The sequence below is a fragment of the Polistes fuscatus genome, unplaced genomic scaffold (assembly GCF_010416935.1).
Source record: "Polistes fuscatus isolate 324 unplaced genomic scaffold, CU_Pfus_HIC Scaffold14, whole genome shotgun sequence".
Classification (NCBI taxonomy): domain Eukaryota; kingdom Metazoa; phylum Arthropoda; class Insecta; order Hymenoptera; family Vespidae; genus Polistes; species Polistes fuscatus.
Genome location: NW_025113042.1, coordinates 4,513,556 through 4,541,098, shown reverse-complemented (window position 1 = coordinate 4,541,098; position 27,543 = coordinate 4,513,556). Strand labels below are relative to the sequence as shown.

Sequence of the window (27,543 nt, the reverse complement as noted above, 5' to 3'; positions counted from 1 at the left end):
TTTCACCGTAGAATTCAAACCAAACTGGTGCAGAACCCATATTTTGGCACTATTGATGTAGCCGTTTTATGATATTGTACTGAAATAGATTTAATAAAGTTCGGAGATTAGATTATATATTTGCATAAAAATAGTTAGAAAAAGTAACAACTTTCTGGACAATCTAATAGAAATATCAATATAAATAAATTGACAATCATTTGTTACTATCGTTTTTCTACTGTAATAGCATTTGAATATTTGCGCCTTAAGATTTAGTTCAACACTGTGCAACTAGACGGTGCTGACGTCGTGTTCAACCCTTCGGTGGTGATGTAAAAGAAATGTGCCTGTACACATACGTAGAATACTTGTATATATTACATACATATATATACTTGATATATATATATATATGTACACATAAGTTGTGCAGTGGACTCTCAGTAAGGATTAGGTTAGTCTCGAGAACGTGTTCTACGGTGCTAATTGTATGATGTAGCTTGGTGGAGCAAAAGAGAGGCGGCAAGAAATAGAAATTTTTATAGCAGTGCGTAATGTTTCTTATTAATTAAAGTGTTTTTTATTCGTTTGAAAGACTCGATTAATATTTTTACTATATCTGTGATATTTTAATTATTTTTTTCTAAGGCGCCACTTTACCGTGAAGAATAGTAACGCGCGAAATCCTGATATGTGAAACAAAAATTTCTGATAAAAAAGGAATAATTCTTTATCGGTATTAATTATAATTAATCAATTACAATAGTTTATCGCATCCTTTTCTATACGTGAGTATAATTTATAATATTTAAAAATGATATTAAAAAGCTTCTCATGTAAATACAGCGAAGAAAAGAAAAATGATAAAAAGAAAAATATAACAATCCGAGATATAATTCGTTTAATTAAGAGCGATCATTTATATTATCATAATATTTACTATAATTATAAGATAATGTACATCTGTTTTTATTATGAAATTAAAGGGAACATACACATAGAGAGATAAATGAGAAGGAAGAGATATAGAAATTGGTAAGAGTGGGGAGATGAAAGAGAAAGAGAAAGAGAAAAAGGAAGAGAGAAATAGAAACAACCACGCATTTATTCTGGTGATTCTGAAAATATCTGCTACGAGATCTTCCGAGAAATACGATTATAATATGAAACCTTATGTTTATAGGAATAATGCAATTTTTGTTTTCTATTATATAACTCGTTTGAACAATTTTGTTTTAAAGATTTTGTTCTCTTTCGTTTCTCGTTAATTCATTCGCATCTCATGAGATTCGATAAAAGTCGATTGCAGCGTTATATTTCACGAGATCATAATGACGCTTGAAAAGTAATCATGTGTATACGTCACAAACTGTGAATTCTATTCACGCATGCGGATAAATCGTTCCGAGTGTGTTCGACCTTCGAACGAAGAAACATGCGCGGAAGAACCTTCAGTATGTTTAACGAAAAGAACTTTTAATATTTTATTTGATCGAAGGTTCGACTTATGTAAATTCCAAATTTTTCCTTTAGATCGACGTGCGATGATATATTTTTTAAAATCACGCGCACACAAGAATTGTTTTGTTATCTGTTTTTATCTTTTCTTTATTTTTATTTTATTAATATTTAATAAAAATGTGGAAAAAGTTTTGGTAATGCGTTAACTAAGTTTGAATATTATTTGATAATATTTTGTATAATCGATAACAGATTAATGATCAAGAATCATAATTTATAGATCGTTAGTCAGCATATGATCAGTTATATTTTAATGATCGATATTTTCTAGGATCAAAGTAATTCGCTAATACTACGCATTGTCATTCCAAATTAAATGTAGACGCGTCACGTGCTATCAACAATTGACCCCACTTTCAAAGAAGAAAGATGGGAATTCTCCATGTCTCCCAAGCGTTACATGTATTACGCTATTTAATTCTCTATCGTTTAAGCCTACGTATTTTTTCTTCTTTATACTTACTTATATACTACACGAAGTCTACAACAGATATATATTTACAACGTGCACGCATATCAACGTATATAAATATAATCAACTGTAACAAATTATTTTCCTTTTAATGACTCTGTTTGTTCGCTTCGTCAAAAAATAATACGATAGGCGATATTGTTCGGATTCGAGTTCTAACTTCGAACGTTCTGTTATGAACGTGTTTATTTAAATACGAACCAATGAATTATACATTACATACACAGCAATTCTTACAAATATTTGGATGTTGTTATATCAATTTTTAGCAACATATGTGACACAATTGCAATTATTTTTAGTAATTAATATATACAACAATTTTTTCTTCAATAATATATGCGATAAATCTGAATTATTTCGATGGTATATATTACTGTAAGTTCATACAAAGAATCTTAGTTTAACGTTTAAGTTAAGCTCATTGAGTATTCTATTAGATCCCTTAACGTGTTCGAGAATGAAAAAAGAAACAGGGAGGGTTACTTTCGAAGGGTCGTTCTATATAAAAGAATTGATCGACTGAACTGTCTTCTCGTTTTATTTTGAAGTTATATGTTTAGGTTTACCCTTAGTTATTCAATTTCTATTTGCATTCAAATTAATTATACTAACAAATAATATTTATCGAATTAAAAATAAACGTTATACGAATTAACTTAGGAATTCTATACAGATACTTTTCATTTTAAAATCTACAAACAAAAGATTAATCTGAAGAGTTCCAGAAAATTAACCCAAAAAAAGATTGAAACGAAATGTTCATACATAACTGGCAGGGTTCTCGAGGACATCTGTATTCATTTAGAGTTCAAACTAACTGTTCAGGCAAATAATAGGCTCACGACCAATAGTAAATCACTCCTTTTTTCGAACATCTTATCACTTATTTTTATTCTTCAATATATTTTTTTTCTCTTTCCTTTTTGAATTATGCGCTTATCTTCCTGAACAATTTGTCTTGAAGTATTTCAGAGCACCCACTCCTGTAAAGTAGTATTTTGATAAGAAAACCGAATCTTATCGTAATATTAACACTTTCTTTTTGATTTGATTTATACATAACATTGAAAGATAGAAATCAATCGATTAACAACAAATTAATTTGATTTACAACAAGTATAATTAGAAATATAAATCCAGTTATTAATGTCACAAGTAGCAATGAATTTTATTACATATCGATACATAAAATATTGACAAAAATGTAACTTGTGTTACACGTCAGAAATCTTATCAAGGTAGTGACGTGATTTAATATGTCGTAATCAAACAGTTTATTATTAAATAAGTAAATAAAAGATCATTAATTTTAAACAAGAAATAAATTTATTTCTGTTTTTCGTTTCGTTCTTGTAACTTTACATCTTATATAAAATTTCATTATATAAAAGCTACTAATTTACTCTTGAAAATGATGTTAGGAAAAAGACAAAGATGCCGACTAACGATGATATAAGTATGTATATATATATATATATATATATATATTATTGTATATTAATGCACCTATGTGAAGCAATGAATATATGGTCAACTAAAATTATTTTCCGGTATAGTTCTATTCGTTATCATAGATGAAATTAAAATAAAAATTACGAACGAAAAATATAGAATGTCATTGATGATAAGAAACTTTGAAACTTTGAAATAAAAGAAGCAATAAATTGCTGCATTTTAACTGCAATAGATATAGTATTCGTATATTATATGAAACATTGCGTAATTTTTGTTTTTGTTTTTCTTGCATACACAAGAAACTTCTTATTTCTGTCGAAATTTTGTCTTTATATTTCATAATCGATTCTCATTAAAAAATATATAATCTCTACTACAAAATCGGTTGACCTCGTACTTCGAAGAATCTTATAAGTTATGCAGGTATCTCCACCTTTCTTTCCTTTCTCTTGCTGTTTCATCGTAGCTCCCAACTTTTATGATCATTCACAGCCACCTGTTGAAACGATAGTATGACGAAATCAAAATTCAATAATAATTATAGCTTTATTTAATTTATATACATATATTGGGCCGAATAAAAATTTTCTTCGTATTTTAATGCAAAAATGAAAGAACTTTTATTATCTCATAAATATATATAACGTGTATTTACACATCTGTTCAGACTTTTTTAAATGTACAAATAAAATAGATTAGAAAACTCGATAACATTTACTTTTTAAATAAAATAGAATATATTTATTAACAATTGTAAATTAAATTCTGAACTTTAGAAATTAAATTGAATTTGGTTTTGTTCCTCGCAATAAAAGCTCTCTCGTTTCTTGTGATCGTTGAGATAGAAAGGATGCTTTAATGACTTTTAATGCTTAAGATATTCATTTTTGCAAATCAATTATTTGAACAATGACGCAGTTTGATTTTAGATAAGATAGATATGGTTTATAATTGTGCGATACGAAATGTTCTTTTAAATACACCCAACTTTATGAGATACCAAATTATTTCGGATTTTAGTTCTGCGACGAATGCCTCTCTCGAGATAAAAGAAATTTGTTTCAAATATTCTACACTGCAAGAGAATGATAATTATTAAATCATGTCGAGGATTTTATAACTATTACTACTACTACTGCTACTACTACTACATAATAGATCGTTAATATCTTCCTGAATCCTTGCGTAAAAGCCGAAGATTTCATTTTGGATTAATCATTATCGGAGGATTAAACAAGAAGATTTTGTGTGCTGTGATGTATATCGAATCGTATTGTTTAAACTCGCATTCAGTGATAATTTTGCTCTCAATCGTTAAGTACTCGATCGTTAAAAAGATATTTAAGTGGATTTCGAGATAAGTGTCACTTTAAGTTAACGTGATTAAGAAGATAACTGTGCTTGATCGATTAGTGATATATTTTAATAGGGTTGTTTTTTAACGATTACACAATAATTTAAATATATTATCATATCTCTTCTATAAGAAAAGAGAAAATTTTATTAATCTACGCAAAAGAAAAGGAAAACCATGGATTCGAGTAAATCAAAGATTAAGCCTAATCCAAGGGAGAAGGCAAATTTTATTTCCGTGCTATTTTGGTGGTAAGTAATTGTTTATAATATTTAAATTGATAAAGAAACGAAGTTTTCGACGATAAAATTTTTTGACAATAAGTAAATAAACGGTAAAAAAAAAGCCATATGGATTTATTGGCGAATCTAATAGTATTAAAAGTGATTACTATTAAATATTAATATTTATCACTTTTCATTTATGATACATATATGCATGATGGATCAATAAACTGATCATATACTGTATTGTTATTGCAAACACGTGCTATAAATTGTAGTTTTCTTATTCAATATTTAATTTCTAATATCATTCTTCTTACGAAGCATTCATTGTATCATGAGGTACTATTAAATAAAATAAATAATATGCGTTCAAGAAATTAACGTATACATCCTGGGCTTATATTGATAGATGTTAGTAGTTTAATAAAAGAAATCTGGACAACACTGATTCAGCTAAAAAGTGCATGTAAAAATAATTTCTTTCGTTACACAAATTTTGAGAGAAGGAAGAGGGTATATATTTATACAGTAGTGATCATTTGTAATAAAAATTGTATCTAGTAAAAAATTATTACCACGCTTCGTTTGAGAGATAATTGAGATTTAAAGTACTGCAGTTGTAAATTTCATTCTGTGTACACAAGTATTTTTGAACATGAACAAATATTGTCTGGAAAGATAAAAAAAGAAACATCACGTAAAAAACAAATGTACGACGTAACCTATTACGAAATATTATGTAATTTGACGATTGTTCTTGAAATTGTGGTTTAGAAAATCATTTACAATGCATAATATTTAAAACACGGTAGTAATTTTTTATCATAGCTCATCAGCATTAATTTTTAACTTTCCAAAAATCACAAAATTATTACATATTTTTTTCTAGCTTTTCAGAGCAGTAGAAATTTTCTTCTTTTGAAATTTTCTAAGCTCGATTTTCGATAGTAAGATATCTATAAACAGATGCACTCTACTTCCATATATTTATTTATGTACAATTTTGTCGCGTTAACTGTAATATATGTAAGAGATAATATTTAATAGAAATCAAGTTATTTAAAAGTTCTTTTAACTAACTAGGTGGTCGTTGAATTTATTTAAAGTTGGGTACAAGAAAGTATTAGAAACAGATGATTTATATGATCCCTTGAAAGAAGATAGTTCTACAGCCCTTGGAGATAGATTAGAAAAGTAAGTATATATTAATAAACCTAGATCAGGTATTGGATACAAGATTAGATTATTTTTGTATTTATTTTAGACGATGGAAAATCGAATTGGAAAATGCGAAGAAACGAAAACGTAGTCCGTACTTTTTGAGAGCGATATTTCGTACTTTTTTAATGGAATATTTCCTTTTAGGATTATTACAGATACTTAATGAATTTGTAATAAGGTATTATCGATAATTAAAATTATAATCAAACATATAATATGATATATGCAAAACATTGATAAATGGTTAATATAAAAATCTAAATCTATTTGTTTATCCTTGTTAGATTAGGAACACCATTACTATTGGGTGGTCTTCTAAGATATTTTAGAAAAGGTGGCGGAGAAACATACCAAACTGCACTTTTATATGCATCCGGTATTTGCATAGCAACAGCGATTAGCGTAATTACAATTAATCAAACCATATTTAAAGCATTTCACATTGGTGCCAAAGTAAGAATTGCTGCTTGTTCCGTAGTCTACAGAAAAGTATGTAAATTATTACACATTATTATTTATCCTACTAATCAAAATGATTCAATTTAAATAGATATATGTTTTTGTGCATCTATGAGCATATCAAACTAAAATACGTATCATTTATAATAAAAGATTTGATTGTGCATTTAACAGGCATTACGATTAAGTCAAACGGCATTGGGAGATACTGCTCCAGGAAAAGTAGTCAATTTAGTGGCTAATGATGTTAATAGATTCGATCTTGTTTCCATTTTTATACACCATATGTGGTCCGCACCACTTTCTGCTTTAATCATTGCCTATTTTCTTTATACTGAAGCTGGATATTCTGGTCTCTTTGGCATCGCTGCAGTTTTTGTAGTCGTACCAATTCAGTGTAAGTATATACGATCGATAAGATTACTGTTTTAACTATATGTATGCATACTAGTACGGGAAATCAATATCGAGTTGTAATTATCTTTCTTTATCTTTCTTTATCTTTCTTTATCTTACTTTAATAGGGATGCCAATAAACGATCTATAAATTTTACGATACTATTACTTCTATTAACTAATTTTTTTCATCTTATTTTAATCAAATCAATCTATAATATTTCATTAATTTTGATTTATTCGAGAAGAGAAGAGGAAAATAAATAATTATTGTTTCGTTTATAACATTCTATCTTACTTACGTAAACTCATTTTGGATTAACAATAGTTATTTCGTAAGATGCATGTAGTTATAAATATCATTTGCATTTGCACACACCTACTCTTCGTTAAATGCATACAACGTTATTAATAATATAATGGTTAAAAAAAAGAAGAAGATACAAAGACGTAACAAAGTCCCAAAATAAATGTTCCTTTTCTTGGGACTATCGTTGCATCGAGATAATCTTTTTGAAAATGATTGTCTATGTTTGTTTCAGCCTATACCGGCAAATTGTCTTCTAAATTCAGACTACAGACAGCTATAAAAACCGATGAACGAGTACGTCTGATGGACGAGATTATTTCTGGCGTGCAAGTAATAAAAATGTACGCTTGGGAGAAACCCTTCTGTGCGTTGGTCGAATTGGCTAGAAAATTGGAGTTGCAAGTAGTCAGTAAGAGCTCTTCTATTCGTGGAATCTATATGACTTTTAATTTATTTACCACGAGAATGGCACTTTACTGTACTCTCGTATCAATGATTTTGCTTCATAATGAATTGACTGCCGAAAAAGTATTCGTTTTTTCATCGTACTTCAATATTCTTGCTCAAACAATGTCGGGAATGTTTGTACGTGGTTTTGCCGAAATTGCGGAATGTCTTGTGGTAGTAAGAAGACTTCAAAACTTCTTGATGTTCGACGAATTTCGTAGTAATAATATTACTATTAGTAATAAATTATCGAGAAGTCCTAATGGTAGTATTACCTCTATATCGAGACAAACTTCGATCAGAGCATCTAGACAAGATTTGCCTTACATGGATGATGATGTCAATGATGAAAATTATATTGATGATAACGGAACAAATTTGCGAAATGGATTAGTCATCGTCGCCACCGATTTGTTGAAAAACACGGCGCATCTTGTTAATGGTAAATGTTTTATTTTAAAAACGAAAAGAAATACAGCTTTTTTTCTACTATTCTGCTATTTTTTTGTTTCTTTCGTAAAGCGTACGAATAGTAAGTATTTATTCCTTTTTTTCTATGTACGAGAAAGTACATATTTTCTATAATAGAAAGGAACTAGAATTACTGTGAAAGTAATTTTATCATTGAATACTCTGACCATAAAATAGAAAACTTTAATTTCTTTCATTTTTGTCTACAAAAAATGCTAGAAAAATTATTTCCGTTATAACTTAAGCCTTTTTACTTTCGTGCCACTTACTACATTTTTTCGTAATATATTTAGTATAGCATATTTTGTTGCCTCTTTAATCTCTGACGGAATGATGGAAGATAACACAAAAAATATTATATACATTTTCAATTAAGAATATTCATGCTGATAGAAGCAAAATTTAGAGGCACGCAAATACCTATTCAATTATTTAAATATTTCATTTTTGTTTCAGATAAACGTGTTTCCACAGCCGATGATTTATATGCAATTACAATGACTAACGTAGTGGCAAATTGGGATTCTAATCATACAGATACAATATTAGAAGGTATACAATTATCATTAGAGAAAGGGAAATTATATGCAGTTATTGGGATGGTAGGATCAGGTAAAAGTTCACTACTTTCGACGATACTCGGTGAGATGAATATCATAAATGGCGTTGTGAAATGTTACGGTAATGTGAGTTATGCTTGTCAAGAGGCATGGGTATTTGGTTCTACCGTTAGACAAAATATTCTATTTGGACAACCGTACGATCGTCAACGTTATCAGCGTATAATCAAAGCTTGTGCCCTTCTTAGAGATTTCAAACAATTTCCACAGGGTGATTTAACGATCGTTGGTGATAGAGGAAGTTCTTTATCTGGCGGTCAAAAAGCTAGAATCAACTTGGCAAGAGCAATGTACAAGCAAGCGGATATTTATCTTTTAGATGATCCTTTGAGCGCGGTAAAATATAAATTACATTGTATATAATAAAATAGAAAGATTTACTTGTTATGCGTTGTATAATATTTATAACTGTAGTATAAAAACAAGTTAAAAAGTAAAATATCAGATTTTTAATTAAATTGAAATATTAGGTCGACGCCCATATAAGTAAACATCTTTTTGAAGAATGTCTTCAACGATATTTGGCAAATAAAACTCGAATATTAGCAACACATCAATTGCAATACATAAAAGAAGTCGATGCTATAATACTTATGGAACGGGGAAAATTCAAAATGTATGAAAAATATCACGATCTTCTGATAGATTATCCCGAATATAGTAGTTTATTGGCAACGGATAACGAGATGGGCGAAGATACTTCTTTAGATACGAATTCGATACGAAGACAATTTTCCTCGTTGAGTAATAGGGTAAAGTTTTCAACTATTATATATATATATATATATGTATAATTAATAAATAAATTGTAAAATGAATTTTTTCTATTTTGTGATTTTCAATTAGTTAACTATCGCAAATACCACCAATACATGTATATTAATTAAATTGATTTTTAATTGAACAGAGCCATACGCCAGAAGCTAGTAGCGCTTGTACAGACGACGAAGAAGAAAACGAGAATGTTGAAACACTTAATAACGGTTTGGAAGGGACATCACGGGGCGTAATTAAAGGATCCATTTTTATTAGATATTTTCAAGATGGTGCCAATCTCTTTCTTGCCTTGATGGTCTTGTTTTTAATTATTTTCACACAATGCGTCGCAAGTCTTAATGATTATTTTGTTCCAATCTTGTAAGTTATTGGTCTCTATTATATAATCTTAAAAATGTTTATATTTATAATATTATTATTTATATTATAAATATTTGACTTCAGGGTTACTGTCGAAGAGACATTACATTATCGAAATGAAAAACTTAATTTCACTGTGGAAAATGCAGAACCAAAACGAATAAACGATACTTATATTTATATTTATACTGGAATCGTTCTTGGAATATTCGTTATTGGAATAACGAGATCTTTAATTTTTTATAAAATGTGTATGCTATGCAGTCAACGTTTATACGACATGACTTTTAGCGCATTGATTAGAACTAACATGAGATTTTTTGATACCAATCCTAGCGGAAGAATTCTTAATAGATTTTCTAAAGATATTGGAGCTATTGATGAGTTATTGCCTAAGGCTTTGTTAGATGCTGGTCAAATATGTATGCTAATGTTTGGATCATTGGCAGTATCATGCATAGTGAATCCCTTGTTTTTAATACCTGTAATATTTTTGGGAACGATATTTTATTGGATTCGTAAAGTTTATCTTAAAACTAGTAAGAATATTAAACGTCTAGAGGGCATGAGTAAGTTTTATTTTATTAATATATATATATTTTTTTGTTTTATTATTTAAAAAAATAATTTTCTAGTAATGAGTGTAATAATTTATATTTTTGATTATACAGCACGATCGCCAGTGTTCACACATTTAAATGCCACGTTAAATGGTCTTTCAACGATAAGAGCATACGGCGCACAAGAAATATTGAAAAAGGAGTTCGATAAATTTCAAGATACGCACACGTCTACAGTGTACATGTATATTGTAACTAGTACAGCATTTGGATTTTCTTTGGATGTATTTTGTTTCATATTTACATCACTTGTCACTTTCAGCTTTCTTTTACTGAACACAAGTACGAATTATTTTATTCCGTTTATTCGATCTTCTTCTTCGTTTGTTTCCTTTTCATTTATTTACTAATTAAAAGTAAAAATATATCCATATTTTTGTTGATAATATGAACAGAGAGAGAAAATTCGTAATAGTAATTATAATTAAATTTTCGTATTTAGGTTTTTCTGGCGGAGAAGTAGGCTTGGCAATTACGCAAGTTATGGCTATGACTGGTATGATACAATGGGGAATGCGACAAAGTGCCGAAGTAGCTAATCAAATGATGTCCGTTGAACGTGTCCTTGAATACACGCAACTTCCACCAGAAACTAATTTACGTAATAAAGGAAAATTTTATAAGAAAACTGACAAACAAATTATCAACGAATTACCGCAAAGTGCACCTAAGAATTGGCCTAGCCAAGGTTGCATTAGATTTAAAAATGTATATATGAAGTATACGGATGAAGATCCACCGATTTTGAAAAATTTAAATTTTTTGGTCCTTCCACGTGAGAAGGTATACAATTTATCGTGCAATTGTATTTTATTTGCATCATAATATAATGATCATTCTTACAGGTTGGTATTGTGGGAAGAACAGGTGCAGGAAAATCGTCATTAATATCAGCATTATTCAGATTAGCAAAGGTTGAAGGAGTTATTGAAATTGATAATATTGATACAGGATCTATATTTTTAGAAGATTTACGATGTAATATATCAATCATTCCTCAAGATCCAGTTTTATTCTCAGGAACATTAAGACGTAATCTCGATCCATTTAATGAATTCTCGGATAATATAGTTTGGGAAGCTTTGGAAGAAGTTAATATTTTTATATTTTCAACCGAGCAGGAAATAATTTCTAGTGAAAAGAAAAAGTCAAAAATCATTTCCTGTTCAGTAGTACTACACTTGCTAGAAATATCCTGATATGAATATTAACTAATTTTTTTTGTTTATAGGTCGAATTAAAAGAAGCAATAATAGGAAATGGAAATGGTTTAGAATTACGAGTACTTGATAGAGGTAGTAATTTCAGTGTTGGTCAAAGACAACTGATATGTTTGTCGAGAGCAATTTTACGAAACAATCGTATATTAATGCTCGATGAGGCAACAGCCAACGTAGATCCACAAACGGATGCTTTAATACAACATACGATAAGAAAGAAGTTTGCTTTTTGTACAGTATTGACTGTTGCACATCGATTAAATACTATAATGGATAGTGATAAAGTATTGGTTATGGACAAGGGTCGTATGGCGGTACGTTTTACTCTATTAACAATTATTTTTATATTATCTCTAAGCTATTTCAAATTTATTTATTATTTTTCATAATTTCTTATACTTATTAAATGAATTTTTATAATTTTTAGGAATATGATCATCCACATATACTATTACAAAATAAATATAGTCAATTTACTTCATTAGTAAAAGAAACTGGTAGGGCTATGTCCGATCAACTAATTAAAATGGCCAAACAATCATATATAAACAAATATGGAGAACAAACCTTATGATATTTTTTCTACATATTTTTCTAACGTTACTTAACAATCTTAGAGTTAAATCATATTATTAATATCGGACTTTTAAAGCCTGATTGTTCCTTAGTTCTTAAAAATTCTACATCAAGAAACTATAGTTATATATATAGAGAATAAGTATACACGTACAGATATCTCTATTTTAATAAGTATTATGCCAAAAGATTCCTTTAATTACGAAAAAAATATATATATTTCATATTATATTCGTGAATAGCTTTTTATTGCATATATGTATATACATATATAAATATTTACATGTATAGTACATGCATAAATAGTTTTCTTTTTTTTTCTCTTCAAATCTAATCTATATTTATCAGATTTCACTACTTTAATCTCTTGACAAGTACAAATACTTGCATATATTATAAAAGTACTTATATTTTTCTACTTTACATTTTACCTGAAAAATATTTCCAAAGCCCATAGATCGTAGCTCCGAATGTGATAATTTAAAAAATACAGAGATCGTAGATTATTCTCATATACAGTTGTAAGGTGCTATAAAGTATTCCTAGCCAGAAAAACATATTAAGAAAGTATATTAATAAGTATAATAAAAACATTTTGTACTACCAAATAAAACTATTGAATATGTAATGGTATAATCGACTGATTAAAAATATATATAAGCATATATAGTTTTTAAATGAGAATTATGTTATCTTATATACGCATAGTGCACGTATCGTACGATTCATAAATAAATGTAATAAAAAAAAAAAGAAATAAAATAAAAAAAGAAATAGACTTTTTGTAAATATACGCATTGATCCCCTATTAACAAATTCAAGTAACCTTTTATTTCAGTTCTTTTTATCAAATATTATTATGCAAGGAAGAAAATATTAAAGCCTTGCATTTTTTTCATACGAATTCATCCGATAAGTAATTCATAAAAATATCTCAATTCTTATAGGTATATTGTGTATTATTTTTCTTAAATAGTTTTACACTTAAACGCTATCGATTATGATATTTTCTGTAATTAAAAAAAAATACTGCAAATAATACTGTTTATTTAACTCAAATAAAAAGTAGAATTTTTTTTTCTCATTGTTTTAAAAAAGTACGTAATTTCCGAAATATTTTGAAATGGCAATTACAAAAGCTTATAAGCTTTTAAATATATCTTCACATGTTCCTACATTATAATAAAATAAAAACTTCGTTCTCTAGTGAATCATATGAGCCATAACTGTTATCAGTAAAAAGTATATTTCGTGTTCTAGAAAAATAAGTACACGTTTTTTTCAAAAATATAGATTATAAATAATGTATGCTACGTTAGTTTTACATATCGCTCTATATCTTCTTATTATGTATGAGAAATGATATTTTAGAGGTTTTGCTAGCGATAAAAGTTCTCAGTCGTTTTTAAATTTTCAATCACATAAGAGTCTAAATAAGTTGCGCGTATTTAATTAATAAATATATGCAAAAAATAAAATCAATTCGAAAGAGAAATTATGTATAGAATTAATGTTAACCGATAAAAAACATGAATATACAAAAGTGTCCTGTTAACAGAAGTCCGGAAGAATCGGCTAATTTATTTAGTGTTTTAAGTTTTTGGTTTGTTTCGATTATAAAATTACTACTAACTACGAGAAATTTATCAATCTATCTCATTATTTATTTTAACTTGTATACTATATTAAATTAGGTGGCTCAAAGATATATTTAAAAAAGGATCGAAAAGGACATTAACGTTAGAAGACATTTACGAACCTTTGAAGCGCAACGAATCGGAAAGGCTTGGAGATTTGCTCGAAAAGTATAATCATTTATATAATATTCGAATGTTCATCAAATTTTTTTCCTATTATTTTTTTCTTCGTTGACAATGAAAAATAAAATTAATTCTTTATACAATTATGAACAGAGAATGGTGCCGCGAGTTGGAAAAAATAGAAGATAACGAATATTTATTAAAAAAACACGGTAAAAAGAAATTTGGCAAAAGTACAAAGCCGTCGATACACAAAGCTATATTTCGTATATTTGGGAAAAAATATATATTATTATCAATATTCGTATTTATACAATGTATAATATTAAAACCGTTACAACCAATTCTTCAAACATGGATCATTAATTATTTCAATGTTTCTTCAAATTCTAAAAGAATTACGAAGGAAGAAGTACTTGGATATGCATTCGGTTTAATCCTCGATATTGTTGTTACTGTTATTGTTAATCATCATGTGCAATTACGAAGTCAGGAAATAGGAATGCAAATACGTGTCGCTTGCAGTTCTCTGGTATACAGGAAGGTAAACCAACTATTGACTATTATAATAGATGAAAATAGCAATTAGTGCATCGTGATAAAGGATTTAAACGTTCTTCGGTTGTTAAGTAAGTGGCAACGAATTATTTCAAGTAGATTACTTTATGATATTTTTGTTGTATTTTTTATGCAACCCGTAAAGTTTCTAAAATGAATACTTCAAGAAGTATATAAATCATATCATACCTTGTCTCTAATATTTTATCTTTGATAGACGAAGTATGTATTAAGGTCTTATTATTGAATATTAAATATGGATAAACACATTAAAGTAATTATTACAGATATTACGGCTAAATAAAATATCGCTAACGCTAACAACTAATGGTGGGCAAATAATTAATATTCTAAGCAATGATATGAGTCGTTTTGATTTAGTAAGTCCTTATTTGCATTACGTATGCATTGCACCAATTCAGGTAATACACAATTAACTTTTTAACATACAAATAAAATATAATTCGACAAAATAAATAGACATTAATTATGTAACATTAAGTAATAATAAATTAATAGCTTTATAAAGTATGAAAAGAATGACGTAATTGTATGCCAAGTGATTTAAATTCTGATATAAGTCATTGCAATTATAAATTTATGCTATTTAACAATTGTAATTATTGGATTATAAAATTATTAAACAATTCGTAGTTCGTAACAACAACCCTAATAATGTGGACAATGGTTGGAAATTCAGTATTTATTGCCATCGGATGTTTTTTACTGATATCTCTACCAATTCACGGATATTTTCCTATACTAAGTAATCGTGTGAGAGCAAGTATAGCAATATTAACAGATAAAAGGATACAAGTTATGAGCGAATTTATAAATGGCATACAGGTAGTTAATTTTTAACGATAAAAATCAAAAGAAAAAAAAAATATTCTTCTAATTGATGCGAGTATTTGAATATAAAATATGTTTTGCTTTAGGTGATCAAAATGTATTGCTGGGAAAACCTGTTCAGTAAATTTTTGATGGTAACACGTATCGCGGAAATGAAAAAAATTCGACTCGCCGCGATAATTCGAGCATTGTCTCTTTCGATGTTAGTTTATACTGAGAGAATCGCACTATTTGTTTTTATGGTAGCGTACGCTCTTATGAACGGGACTTTAAATCCTGAGCATACATATCTTTTGGCAACATTCATTAACATATTACAATTAACATTAATCATGTATACTCTACAAGGTCTAATGTTATGGAACGAGACTAAAATAAGTTTCAATAGAATCCAGGTTCGCTCCATCCTTTTTTCCTTATAAATATAAATTATATTCATTTTTTATAATAATAAGTAATTTTAAACATATACTATTATGTTTATTAAATTAATTAAAAATTCATATATTAATGAATAATTTTGTCAGGAATTTTTAATGTTGGAAGAAGTTATATCAACCACTGAAACGTCATGGACGAGAGCGAAATATAAGAAAAGAAGATATAAAAATGATTTGGAGAGTTGTAGGATCATTTTGAAGAATGAAGAACCAGTGATAAATGTTGAACCGATTAAGCCAGCATCCATTCAATTAATTAGGGTGTCAGCAAACTGGACGTCTAATAAATTACCACCGACTCTGTGTAACGTTAATTTGAAAGTGGATTCAGGCCAGCTTTGTATTTTGTTTGGTCAAGTTGGTGCAGGAAAAACGGCCCTTTTATACGTACTTTTGAAAGAACTACCTTTGGGTGCTGGATCAATAAATATTCTTCAAAATACGAAAACGAAAATGGAGTCACAGACTGATTTAAAACAATTCTTCATCGATAATCCAAACATTAAAATTTCTTATGCCTCTCAAGAACCATGGCTTTTTGATGGAACCATCAAAGAAAATATTCTTTTCGGTCGAGAATACGATGGGAAAAGATACATGGATGTAGGTGAACGATTAACTCGTTATATTATATCATTTGTAATGATGTAGAAAAAATAAAAATACTCATATTAACAATACACTTTTAGGTAACACGAGTATGTGCCTTGAATAAAGATTTTCAACAATTACCACAAGGGGATATGTCTTTTGTTGGAGAAAAAGGAGTCATGTTATCCGGTGGACAAAAAGCACGCATTAATTTGGCAAGAGCTGTCTATAAACAAGCAGATATTTATTTACTGGATGATCCCTTGAGTGCAGTAGACGCAAAAGTTGCTCGACATATTTTTACAAAATGCATCAGCGAATATCTTCGTGGTACTACGAGGATATTGGCAACCCATCAATTACAGTTCCTTAAATCTTCGGATGTCATAGTGGCATTGGATCAAGTGAGTAATGATTTTGATTTAATTCAATAAAATGATTTTAAATTGGAATATTTATTGCAAAGGGTTTCATCAAAATGAAAGGAAGTTACAGTGAATTAGCTAAAAATAACGATGAGTTTATAAAAATGATCACTCAGATCAAAATGGACCAAGAACGAAGCAAACTCAAGGAGGATTCAACTGAGAAACATTTAGGTCATATCAGAGATAGCATAAGAAGAAGGGGCTCTATTAAATCTGAAAATAGTTCAATCGTGGTAATAAATTTACCGTTATTAATACGTTGAAGAATTTAACGTGGTATCTAATATAAATCATTATTGTTACAGGAATCCGAATATGGTGATTATAAAATTGGAGATATGGATGAACTAGAAGAATTAGTTCCAATAAACAATAGTCCTTGGAAATTGCATATCAAATATTTAAAATATGGTGCAAATTGGCTGTCTTTATTCGCTTTCATAATAATTACAATTTTATCACAAATTGCTACTAGCGGCTCTGACTATTGGGCTTCTTACTGGACGAATCTAGAAATTTTAAGACGAGTTGAAAATCAAAGTTCAATCTTGAATAATAGATATGAATTTTTAAACATGAAAAATAATACGATATTGAATTTTCTATCGTTTGATAATGCTGGGTATTTAACGACTAATTCTGCTATATATGTTTATACAATAATTATTATTATTTGTACAATCTTAATCATTTTACGCAACATTTATTTTATGGAAATTTGCATAATCGCTTCTCGTAAGATTCATAATATTACATTCAACAATATTTTACAAACAAACATGCGCTTTTTCCATATGAATCCTTCCGGTAAGTAAACTTTAAATTTATAACATCATGTATTAATTTATTATATTAAGTATAACTGTCTTCTCATAAAAAATACATTTTTAATAATAAAATATTGCATTGTAAACTTTTATAGGAAGAATTCTGAATAGATTTTCGAAAGATATTGGAGCATTAGATGAATTACTACCAAAGCCAACGTTAGAAGTAATACAAGTTGCTGTAATTAGTTGTGGTATTATTATCATGGAACTGATTATAAATTATTGGACGATTTTACCATTTATCGTATTAGGTACTACGGCTTATTTCGTAAAATTATTATACGTTAAAACTATACAAAGTATTAAATGCTGCGAAGGAATAAGTAAGTATAGGTTTAGTCCATTCAAATAGTTTTTTATATCGGATAAATGATGTGATAATATTAAAATACGATTATCAAGGTAGGAGTCCAATATATTGTCACGTAAATTCAACTGTAACTGGATGCACGACAATAAGAAGTAGCGGTAAAGAGACACAAGATTTGCTGAAACAAAAATTTGACCATTTACAAAATAAACATACTGGCAGCTGGTATCTTTTGTTAACAACGTCAACAGTTCTTGGTTTAATTTACGATCTATTGTCATGCATTTTTATAGCCTTTATTTGTTTTTGTTTTATACTCATAAAAACAGGTATTGAACGATAAAATTATCATTAACGATAATTAATAAATTGTGATATGAACAAAATGTTATATTAATTTGTATGTTTCAGATAACATATTAGGTGGAGAAGTAGGTTTGGCGATATCGCAATCCCTTATTATAATTGGCATGTTTCAATATGGTATAAAACAATCTATCGAAGTATTCATTCAAACGGCATCATTGGACAGAATTTTCCAATATACTGATCTTCCTAAAGAGAAGTCTTTGACGAATCCTGCACCACCGTCATGGCCATCGCAAGGCCAAGTAGTACTTAAAAATGTTTATATGAGATATAATCCAAATGAGCCACCTGTTTTAAAGGTAATAAATCTTTCTAAAATAAGCATTAAATAATATTTCAATGTACATGATAAAACATTTCTCTTGCTGATCAGAATCTAACAGTTACGATAGAAGCAGGATGGAAAGTTGGTATTGTTGGAAGAACAGGTGCTGGAAAATCTTCGTTAATAAGTGCACTCTTTCGTCTTTTTTCCGAGGGTCTAGATGGAGAGATAATAATTGATGGTATAGATACAAGTACGATAAGTCTACAAAATTTACGTTCTCGAATATCCATCATACCACAAGAACCAATTCTCTTTGCTGCAAGCTTGAGATATAATTTGGACCCATTTAATGAATACGACGACGCGACTCTTTGGAATGTTCTTCGAGAAGTCGAATTCAATGATATTGGTTTGAATGATCAAATTATAGCAAATGGTAACAATTTAAGTGTTGGTCAAAAGCAACTGATATGTCTGGCTAGAAGTATTCTGAGAAAAAATCGAATTATAGTCTTGGATGAGGCAACTGCTAATATTGATTCACAGTAAGTGAAACAACTGCTAAGAAGAATAAGATTATTTTTAATTAATAAATTATTGCTGATTATAATTGTATTTTTGTGATCAATGTTTCTTAATATTTATAAATATATGCAGCTTATAAATGCATATCTATTTTAGTACCGATGAATTGATACAACGTACTTTGAGAACTAAATTTGCGGATTGTACTGTTCTTACAATTGCTCATCGCTTAAATACTATTATTGATAGTAATCGTATTTTAGTAATGGATGCCGGAGAAATTGCGGTAAGAACAAGATATATTACATCATTCTGATAATTTAGAATAAAAGAAAATTTACCATGTTTTCATAATTACTTCATTGATTTCATATTTCTATGTGTATTTGCAGGAATTTGGTATTCCTTACGAGCTACTGCATGATAAACCTAACAGTGTGTTTGCTCAAATGGTGAATAATACTGGACGTGTAATGTCTAAGAATCTTTTACAGCAAGCAGAAATGGCTTACCGACGAAATTCTTTACAAAATAGTCTAAAATTATCTACGAGTAGCTTCAATGTAAATGACTTATCATTTCATGGTAATCTTGAATATATATGAATTAAAAGAAATTTAATAGTCATACTTTTACACTTAGTTTACATTTATTTAAATAATATAAGGCCTATATATATGCTTTTTTTTATTTAAATCTCACATTTATTGTAATAACTATGAACTTGAAACAAGAAAAATTGTTATAATGTTTATTTTATTCATTATTGTTGTTTGTTATTTATTAATATGAGTTTTAAATATACTGTTCTTAGTTACTGTACTCTTATGCAATCTTGTCGTCTAACTAATCGTAATATTATCCCGAATAACTCTAATTAACATTTATTGTTTCGATCTTCCAATCATTTATCATCGATAAATATTCTTATTTTGTTATTATTAATATTTTTTCTTTTTTAATGTAAAGTCTGGGGACTTTCAACAGCCATGACGGTGCACTAGTTTATAAGGCTCTTACTGTTACTTACCATTTTTATCATTTTGTTCAAGGTTTGTCAAGTTTACGTCAGAATATATTTATAGTAGACTTACATTAGCAAGCTCGCGATTTTTAACAACTATAATTTCATTTTTTAGTTGAAAGACCTGGTAATTAGAATAAATGTTTTTTACTTATATAACTCACCAATAACTCCACAAGATATTTGGATATAGATAACGCCGGGTAGGATACGTTCTAATCATAACTAATGGAGGATTAAAAAAAATATCATTTTAAAATTCGAAAAAACACTTTGCATACCTGGACTATTCATTTTTTCTCTTAATGTTAATATATATATATACACATAAAAATCATGAATATATACTATCCTATAATTCTTACGATAAATAAAATAAAGAACGATCGATCTTTGAGGCTTAAAATTATTTAAACGTACATACAACTCGCTTTTAATACTTGCTATTAGCTTCTTGTAGATTATTCTTCGTATTTTACAGTTACACGTTTTATTGTTACTTTTATCACTTCTTGTATAATTACTTTAGAAGATGGTAGGTATTAAAGGCTTCGGTAACAACTAACATTTCTAGTAATCCTGAATTTTTTAACCACGCAACAGTCGCAATCATTGTAACTATTTTAAAAATAAATATATACGTAGATATATAATATTGTAATTATACATGGATATTTAATGAAAATAATTTGATAAAAAAACAATGGATATAGATAAATGTCCTGTTAACAGAAGTCCAGAAGAATCAGCTAATTTATTTAGTATTTTAACTTTTTGGTTTGTTTCGATTATAAAATTATTTCTAATTATATGAAAATTTTCAATCCTTCTTAACATCTTCGATAATTATTAATAATTATTGTGTTGTTTTAATTTATATATTATATTAAATTAGGTGGCTCAAAGATATATTTAAAAAAGGAGTGAAAGGAATATTAACATTAAAAGATATTTACGATCCTTTGAAGTCCGACAAATCAGAAAGGCTTGGAGATTTGCTCGAAAAGTATAATCATTTATTTAATAATCGAATGTTCATTCAATTTTCTTCCTATTATTTTTATCTTCATCATCAATAAAAAATGAAATTAATTTGTTATACAATTTTGAACAGAGAATGGACTCGCGAATGGGAGAAATTAAAATACGTCGAATACGTATTAGAAAAGGACGATAATAAAAAATTAGGCAAAGGTACAAAGCCGTCCTTGTCCAAAGCCATATTTCGTATATTTTGGCGAAAATATCTGCTGTTAACGACATTTCTATTTGTCCAATGTGTAATATTGAATACGTTACAACCAATTCTTCAAGGATGGATCATCGATTATTTTAATGTGACTCCAACGAATTCAAAAACTATTACAAAAAAAGAAGGCATAGCTATTGCATTCGGTTTAATTATCAATATCACAGTATCTGTTATTATCATGCATCATGTAGCATTACGAAGTCGAGAAATGGGAATGCAAATTCGCTTAGCTTGCAGTTCTCTGGTATACAGGAAAGTATGTTAATTTTATACGAAAAAGATTTTTTTACTATTATATTTTTTGTCTGATAATGAAAAATAATTAATGGTTTTAAGTCCATTATCTTATATTACTTTTTTTTCCCTGTTTACGTAACTTTTACATTTTATCAGAATTAAGTGACATATATTATGGTAATTCTATTTGCGTCAGGGTTGTGTTATCATTTGGCAACATTATTTTAATAAATGAAGTTACATACGTTGTTGTAAAATAAATGAATATTTCAATAACAGTAATTAAATTAATAAACGAAAATATTCATTTCAGATACTGCGACTAAGTAAAGTTGCCCTAACGCAAACAACTAATGCTGGACAAGTTATTAATATTCTTAGCAATGATATGAGCCGTTTTGATATGGTACCTTTTTATATGCATTATATATGGATTGCACCGATCCAGGTAAAAGCTTGAACTCAAAAAATGCAATAAATTACTTTTATTAATTAAAATAGTTGTTCTGTTATCTTAAATTGCTCAAATTATCAAATTATATTATTGAACAAATGTTATGATAATTATTACAGCGATCCAACATGAATAGAAAAAATTAGAAAAATTAGATTAATGATTTATTGTACAAGTAATTATAAAATTATTTTATAACTTATTGTGTTAGTCCACTGTCATAATTACCAGCACAATTGTAATCATTGGATTATAAAATTATTCAACAATTCGTAGCTCGTAGTGATTGTCTACATAATGTGGACAATGATCGGACTCTCATCACTTTTCGGCGTCGCATGTTTCATATTGATCTCTCTTCCCATTCAAGGATATTTCCCTATAATAAGTAATCGTTTGAGAGCAAGTATAGCATCATTAACGGATAAAAGGGTACAGCTTATGGGCGAATTTATAAATGGCATACAGGTAGGTATTTTTTAACGATAAAAACCAAAAGAAAAAATATGTATTCTTTAAATTGATTGATGTATTTAAATATAAAATATGATTTGTTTAAGATGATCAAAATGTATGGCTGGGAAAAACCGTTCAGTAAATTTGTGATGAATACACGTAAGGCTGAAATGAAAAAAATTCGCCTCGCCACGTTAATTCGAGTATTGTCTCTTTCGATGTTAGTTTATACTGAAAGAATCACTTTATTTTTTTGTATGGTAGTGTACGCTCTCGAGAATAAAACTCTAAATCCTAAATATACTTATATTTGGTCAACGTACTTCAGCACGCTACAATTAACGATCGCTATGTTCTTTCTACTAGCTCTAATATGGTTGAGCGAGACTAAAATAAGCGTACAAAGAATCGAGGTACGCCATAATCTGGTTTTCTTTTGAAATTAATTATTTGTTAATTAATTAAAAAAGGATAACAATTCTTTCAGGAATTTTTAATGTTGGACGAAGTTATATCGAACAATCAAACGCCATGGAAGTCGTCAAAATACGATAATAAAGTAAAAAACTATAAAATCTTTTTAAAGTCGAGAGAAGAAGATGTAATGAAAGTTGAAGAAAATAAACTAGCATCCATTGAAATGACTAGAGTAACAGCAAACTGGGTATCTAATAAATTTCCACCTACTCTATGTAATATCAATCTAAAAGTAGACCCAGGTCAGCTTTGCATTTTATTTGGTCAAGTTGGAGCAGGGAAGACAGCCCTTTTACATACCATTTTAAAAGAACTTCCTCTGTACACTGGAATATTAAGGATTCTTCAAAATTCTGATGCAAAAATGGAATCTCTGAAAAACTTTAATAAATACTTCACCGATAATCCAAACATTAAAATTTCTTATGCCTCTCAAGAACCGTGGCTTTTTGATGGAACCATCAAAGAAAATATTCTTTTCGGTCGAGAATACGATGGGAAAAGATACATGGATGTAGGTGAACGATTAACTCGTTATATTATATCATTTGTAATGATGTAGAAAAAACAAAAATACTCATTTTAATAAAACACACTTTTAGGTAATACGAGTATGTGCCCTGAGTAAAGATTTTCAGCAATTACCTCACGGCGATATGTCTTTTGTTGGAGAAAAAGGAGTCATGTTATCCGGTGGACAAAAAGCACGCATCAATTTGGCAAGAGCTGTCTATAAACAAGCAGATATTTATTTACTGGATGATCCCTTGAGTGCAGTGGACGCAAAAGTTGCTCGACATATTTTTACAAAATGCATCAGCGAATATCTTCGTGGTACTACGAGGATATTGGCAACCCATCAATTACAGTTTCTCAAATCAACAGATATTATTGTAGCGTTGAATCATGTGAGTAATGAAATTGATTTAATGGAATAGAACGATTTTAAACAGGAATATTTATTATTAAGGGTACCGTCAAAGTGAAAGGAAAGTATAATGAACTAGTTAAAAATAACGATGAATTTGTAAAAATGATCACTCAGATCAAAATGGACAAAGAACGAGACAAACTTGACGATGCTATTGACATCGAACAATTTGAAGATATCACACATAGTATAAGAAGTAAAGCATCTATTAAATCTGACAACAGTTCAATCCCGGTAATAGATATTAAAAAATAATATGTTTAAGAATTCAACATAGTACGTAATCGTCCGTGATATGTCTTATATAGAAATAATTATGACAGGGATCCGAGAAGGGTGATTATAAAACTGAAGACACCGATGAACAAGAAGAATTAATTCCTAATGTTTCCTGGAAATTATATATCAAATATTTTCGATATGGCGCCAATTGGTTGACTCTATTTGCTTTTATAATATTAACATTAATAACACAATTATTTGCAAGCGGTACTGATTATTGGGTTTCTTACTGGACGAATTTAGAAGTAATAAGGAGTGTTAAAAATCAAAGTTTTATCGTGAATACAAGATATGAATATCAAAGCACGATAAATAATACAATTTTATCAAGCTTTCTATCCACAGATAATATAGGATTATTGACTACAACTTCTGCTATATATGTTTACACAATAATTATTATTACCTGTATAATTTTGGTCTTTTTACGTAGTATCTTTTTTATGGAAATTTGCATGATCGCTTCTCGTAAAATTCACGATATAACATTTAACAATATTTTACAAACTAACATGCGCTTTTTCCATATGAATCCTTCCGGTAAGTAAATTTTGAATTTATATAACATCTTGTATTAATTTATTATATTAAGTATAACGATTCTCTCACATAAAAAAAAACATTTTTATTAATAAAATATTGCATTGTAAACTTTTGTAGGAAGAATTCTGAATAGATTTTCGAAAGATATTGGAGCATTAGATGAATTACTACCAAAGCCAATATTAGAAACCATACAAGATTCTCTACTCGGATGTAGTATTATTATAATAGAATTAATGATTAATTATTGGATAATTATACCATTCATTCTATTAGCTACCGTTGGTTATTTTATACAAATATTATACGTTAAAACCGTACAAAATATTAAACGTTATGAAGGAATATGTAAATATAGATTTGCTACATTTTAATATTATTTTATATGAAATAAATAAAGTATTAATATTTCGAATTTAATTTCAAGGTAGGAGTCCTATATTTTGCCACGTCAATACAACTTTAACTGGACTTTCGACAATAAGAAGTAGCGGTAACGAAATAGAACATGTTTTGAAGAAGAAATTCGATCATTTACAAGATAGACATACAGGAGTCTGGTATCTCATATTAGCGATATCAGATTTTTTAGGTCTAGTCTTTGATCTATTGTCCTGTCTTTTCATTGCCTTTATCTGTTTTTTTTTTATACTCGTAGATACAGGTATTTAAGCTTTAATCATCATTGAAAATGAAACATTAAATTTATTCTAAAAAATGCCAAGAGAAATAAAAAAAAAAACATGTAACAAATTTAATTATTGTATTTCAGACAACACATTAGGAGGAGATGTGGGTTTAGCCATTTCACAAGCCCTTATTTTAGTTGGCATGTTACAATACGGCATACGGCAAATTGTCGAAATATCAATTCAAATGACATCTGTGGAAAGAATTTGCCAATATACTAATCTTCCTAAGGAGGAGTCTTTGACATCAACGAATCCTGCACCACCGACTTGGCCATCGCAAGGCCAAATAGTATTTAAAAATGTTTATATGAGGTACAATCCAAATGAGCCACCTGTTTTAAAGGTAATAAATCTTTCTAAAATAAGCATTAAATAATATTTCAATGTACATGATAAAACATTTCTCTTGCTGATCAGAATCTAACAGTTACGATAGAAGCAGGATGGAAAGTTGGTATTGTTGGAAGAACAGGTGCTGGAAAATCTTCGTTAATAAGTGCACTCTTTCGTCTTTTTTCCGAGGGTCTAGATGGAGAGATAATAATTGATGGTATAGATACAAGTACGATAAGTCTACAAAATTTACGTTCTCGAATATCCATCATACCACAAGAACCAATTCTCTTTGCTGCAAGCTTGAGATATAATTTGGACCCATTTAATGAATACGACGACGCGACTCTTTGGAATGTTCTTCGAGAAGTCGAATTCAATGATATTGGTTTGAATGATCAAATTATTGCAAATGGTAACAATTTAAGTGTTGGTCAAAAGCAACTGATATGTCTGGCTAGAAGTATTCTGAGAAAAAATCGAATTATAGTCTTGGATGAGGCAACTGCTAATATTGATTCACAGTAAGTGAAACAACTGCTAAGAAGAATAAGATTATTTTTAATTAATAAATTATTGTTGATTATAATTGTATTTTTGTGATCGACGTTTCTTAATATTTATAAATATATGCAGCTTATAAATGCATATCTATTTTAGTACCGATGAATTGATACAACGTACTTTGAGAACTAAATTTGCGGATTGTACTGTTCTTACAATTGCTCATCGCTTAAATACTATTATTGATAGTAATCGTATTTTAGTAATGGATGCCGGAGAAATTGCGGTAAGAACAAGATATATTACATCATTCTGATAATTTAGAATAAAAGAAAATTTACCATGTTTTCATAATTACTTCATTGATTTCATATTTCTATGTGTATTTGCAGGAATTTGGTATTCCTTACGAGCTACTGCATGATAAACCTAACAGTGTGTTTGCTCAAATGGTGAATAATACTGGACGTGCTATGTCTAAGAATCTTTTACAGCAAGCAGAAATATCTTACCAGCTGAATTCTAAATAGTAAAATCCTAAATCATTCTGTTATAATTTCTATGAAAATAACTTTTATATTTTCTTTTAAATCTGATTGTATATCATAATAAATAAATACGCACTGTATATAGTGTTCCGTTAGAATATTCTTTTACTTAAATAAAATTAGTTGGTTGTATTCTTAGCATTCAATATATCAGCTCTAGTAGTAATTAATGTCGTTGCAAATGGATTTTTAAAAGTAATTCATGTAATTCATGTAATTTTAGAGTATCACGGAACAATTCACTAATAACGAACACATTATATAAAAACGATATTAATTATTACTAAACTTGATATTTAAGAATTTTTAAAATTATGTAAATAGATATATTCATTTGATATATATATATATATTATATGTATATTGCAAATATATGTATATCAAAAGT

The 27,543-nt window shown here is 28.6% G+C and overlaps 3 protein-coding genes across 9 annotated transcripts; all 3 read left to right on the top strand.

The window, feature by feature from the left end:
* Window positions 1-401: 401 nt before the first annotated feature.
* Window positions 402-12,730, top strand: LOC122514273 (ATP-binding cassette sub-family C member 4-like). Of its 7 annotated transcripts, none has more exons than XM_043630990.1 (17): window positions 402-529; window positions 631-770; window positions 4,592-5,038; window positions 6,098-6,208; window positions 6,279-6,413; window positions 6,520-6,724; window positions 6,869-7,091; window positions 7,633-8,289; window positions 8,775-9,274; window positions 9,409-9,690; window positions 9,846-10,075; window positions 10,160-10,644; window positions 10,747-10,977; window positions 11,138-11,478; window positions 11,541-11,786; window positions 11,927-12,229; window positions 12,343-12,730. In XM_043630990.1, exons 3-17 carry the CDS (start codon window positions 4,965-4,967, stop codon window positions 12,487-12,489), a joined length of 4,170 nt encoding a protein of 1,389 aa, XP_043486925.1. In that variant the 5' UTR covers window positions 402-529; window positions 631-770; window positions 4,592-4,964; the 3' UTR covers window positions 12,490-12,730. The 7 variants fall into 7 exon arrangements, with proteins under 7 accessions (XP_043486925.1, XP_043486924.1, XP_043486922.1 ...); XM_043630989.1 differs by having other exon boundaries at window positions 4,454-5,038; XM_043630987.1 differs by having other exon boundaries at window positions 969-5,038.
* Window positions 12,731-14,020: 1,290 nt separating this feature from the next.
* Window positions 14,021-20,083, top strand: LOC122514325 (probable multidrug resistance-associated protein lethal(2)03659). The gene is made up of 16 exons (XM_043631054.1): window positions 14,021-14,094; window positions 14,186-14,296; window positions 14,648-14,795; window positions 15,097-15,243; window positions 15,464-15,655; window positions 15,748-16,056; window positions 16,189-16,704; window positions 16,791-17,096; window positions 17,159-17,353; window positions 17,426-17,660; window positions 18,031-18,273; window positions 18,353-18,589; window positions 18,672-18,928; window positions 19,003-19,442; window positions 19,579-19,708; window positions 19,815-20,083. Exons 1-16 carry the CDS (start codon window positions 14,021-14,023, stop codon window positions 20,025-20,027), a joined length of 3,753 nt encoding a protein of 1,250 aa, XP_043486989.1. The 3' UTR covers window positions 20,028-20,083.
* Window positions 20,084-21,339: 1,256 nt separating this feature from the next.
* On the top strand, window positions 21,340-27,250 carry LOC122514323 (ATP-binding cassette sub-family C member 4-like; the record flags this gene model as incomplete). The annotated part of the gene is made up of 15 exons (XM_043631053.1): window positions 21,340-21,507; window positions 21,616-21,954; window positions 22,249-22,383; window positions 22,666-22,857; window positions 22,950-23,258; window positions 23,333-23,836; window positions 23,925-24,230; window positions 24,293-24,487; window positions 24,577-25,075; window positions 25,196-25,426; window positions 25,506-25,742; window positions 25,851-26,113; window positions 26,188-26,627; window positions 26,764-26,893; window positions 27,000-27,250. Coding segments are annotated over 15 exons (4,086 nt in total), but the record flags the coding sequence as incomplete, so codon positions are not given.
* Between the last annotated feature and the right edge of the window lie 293 nt (window positions 27,251-27,543).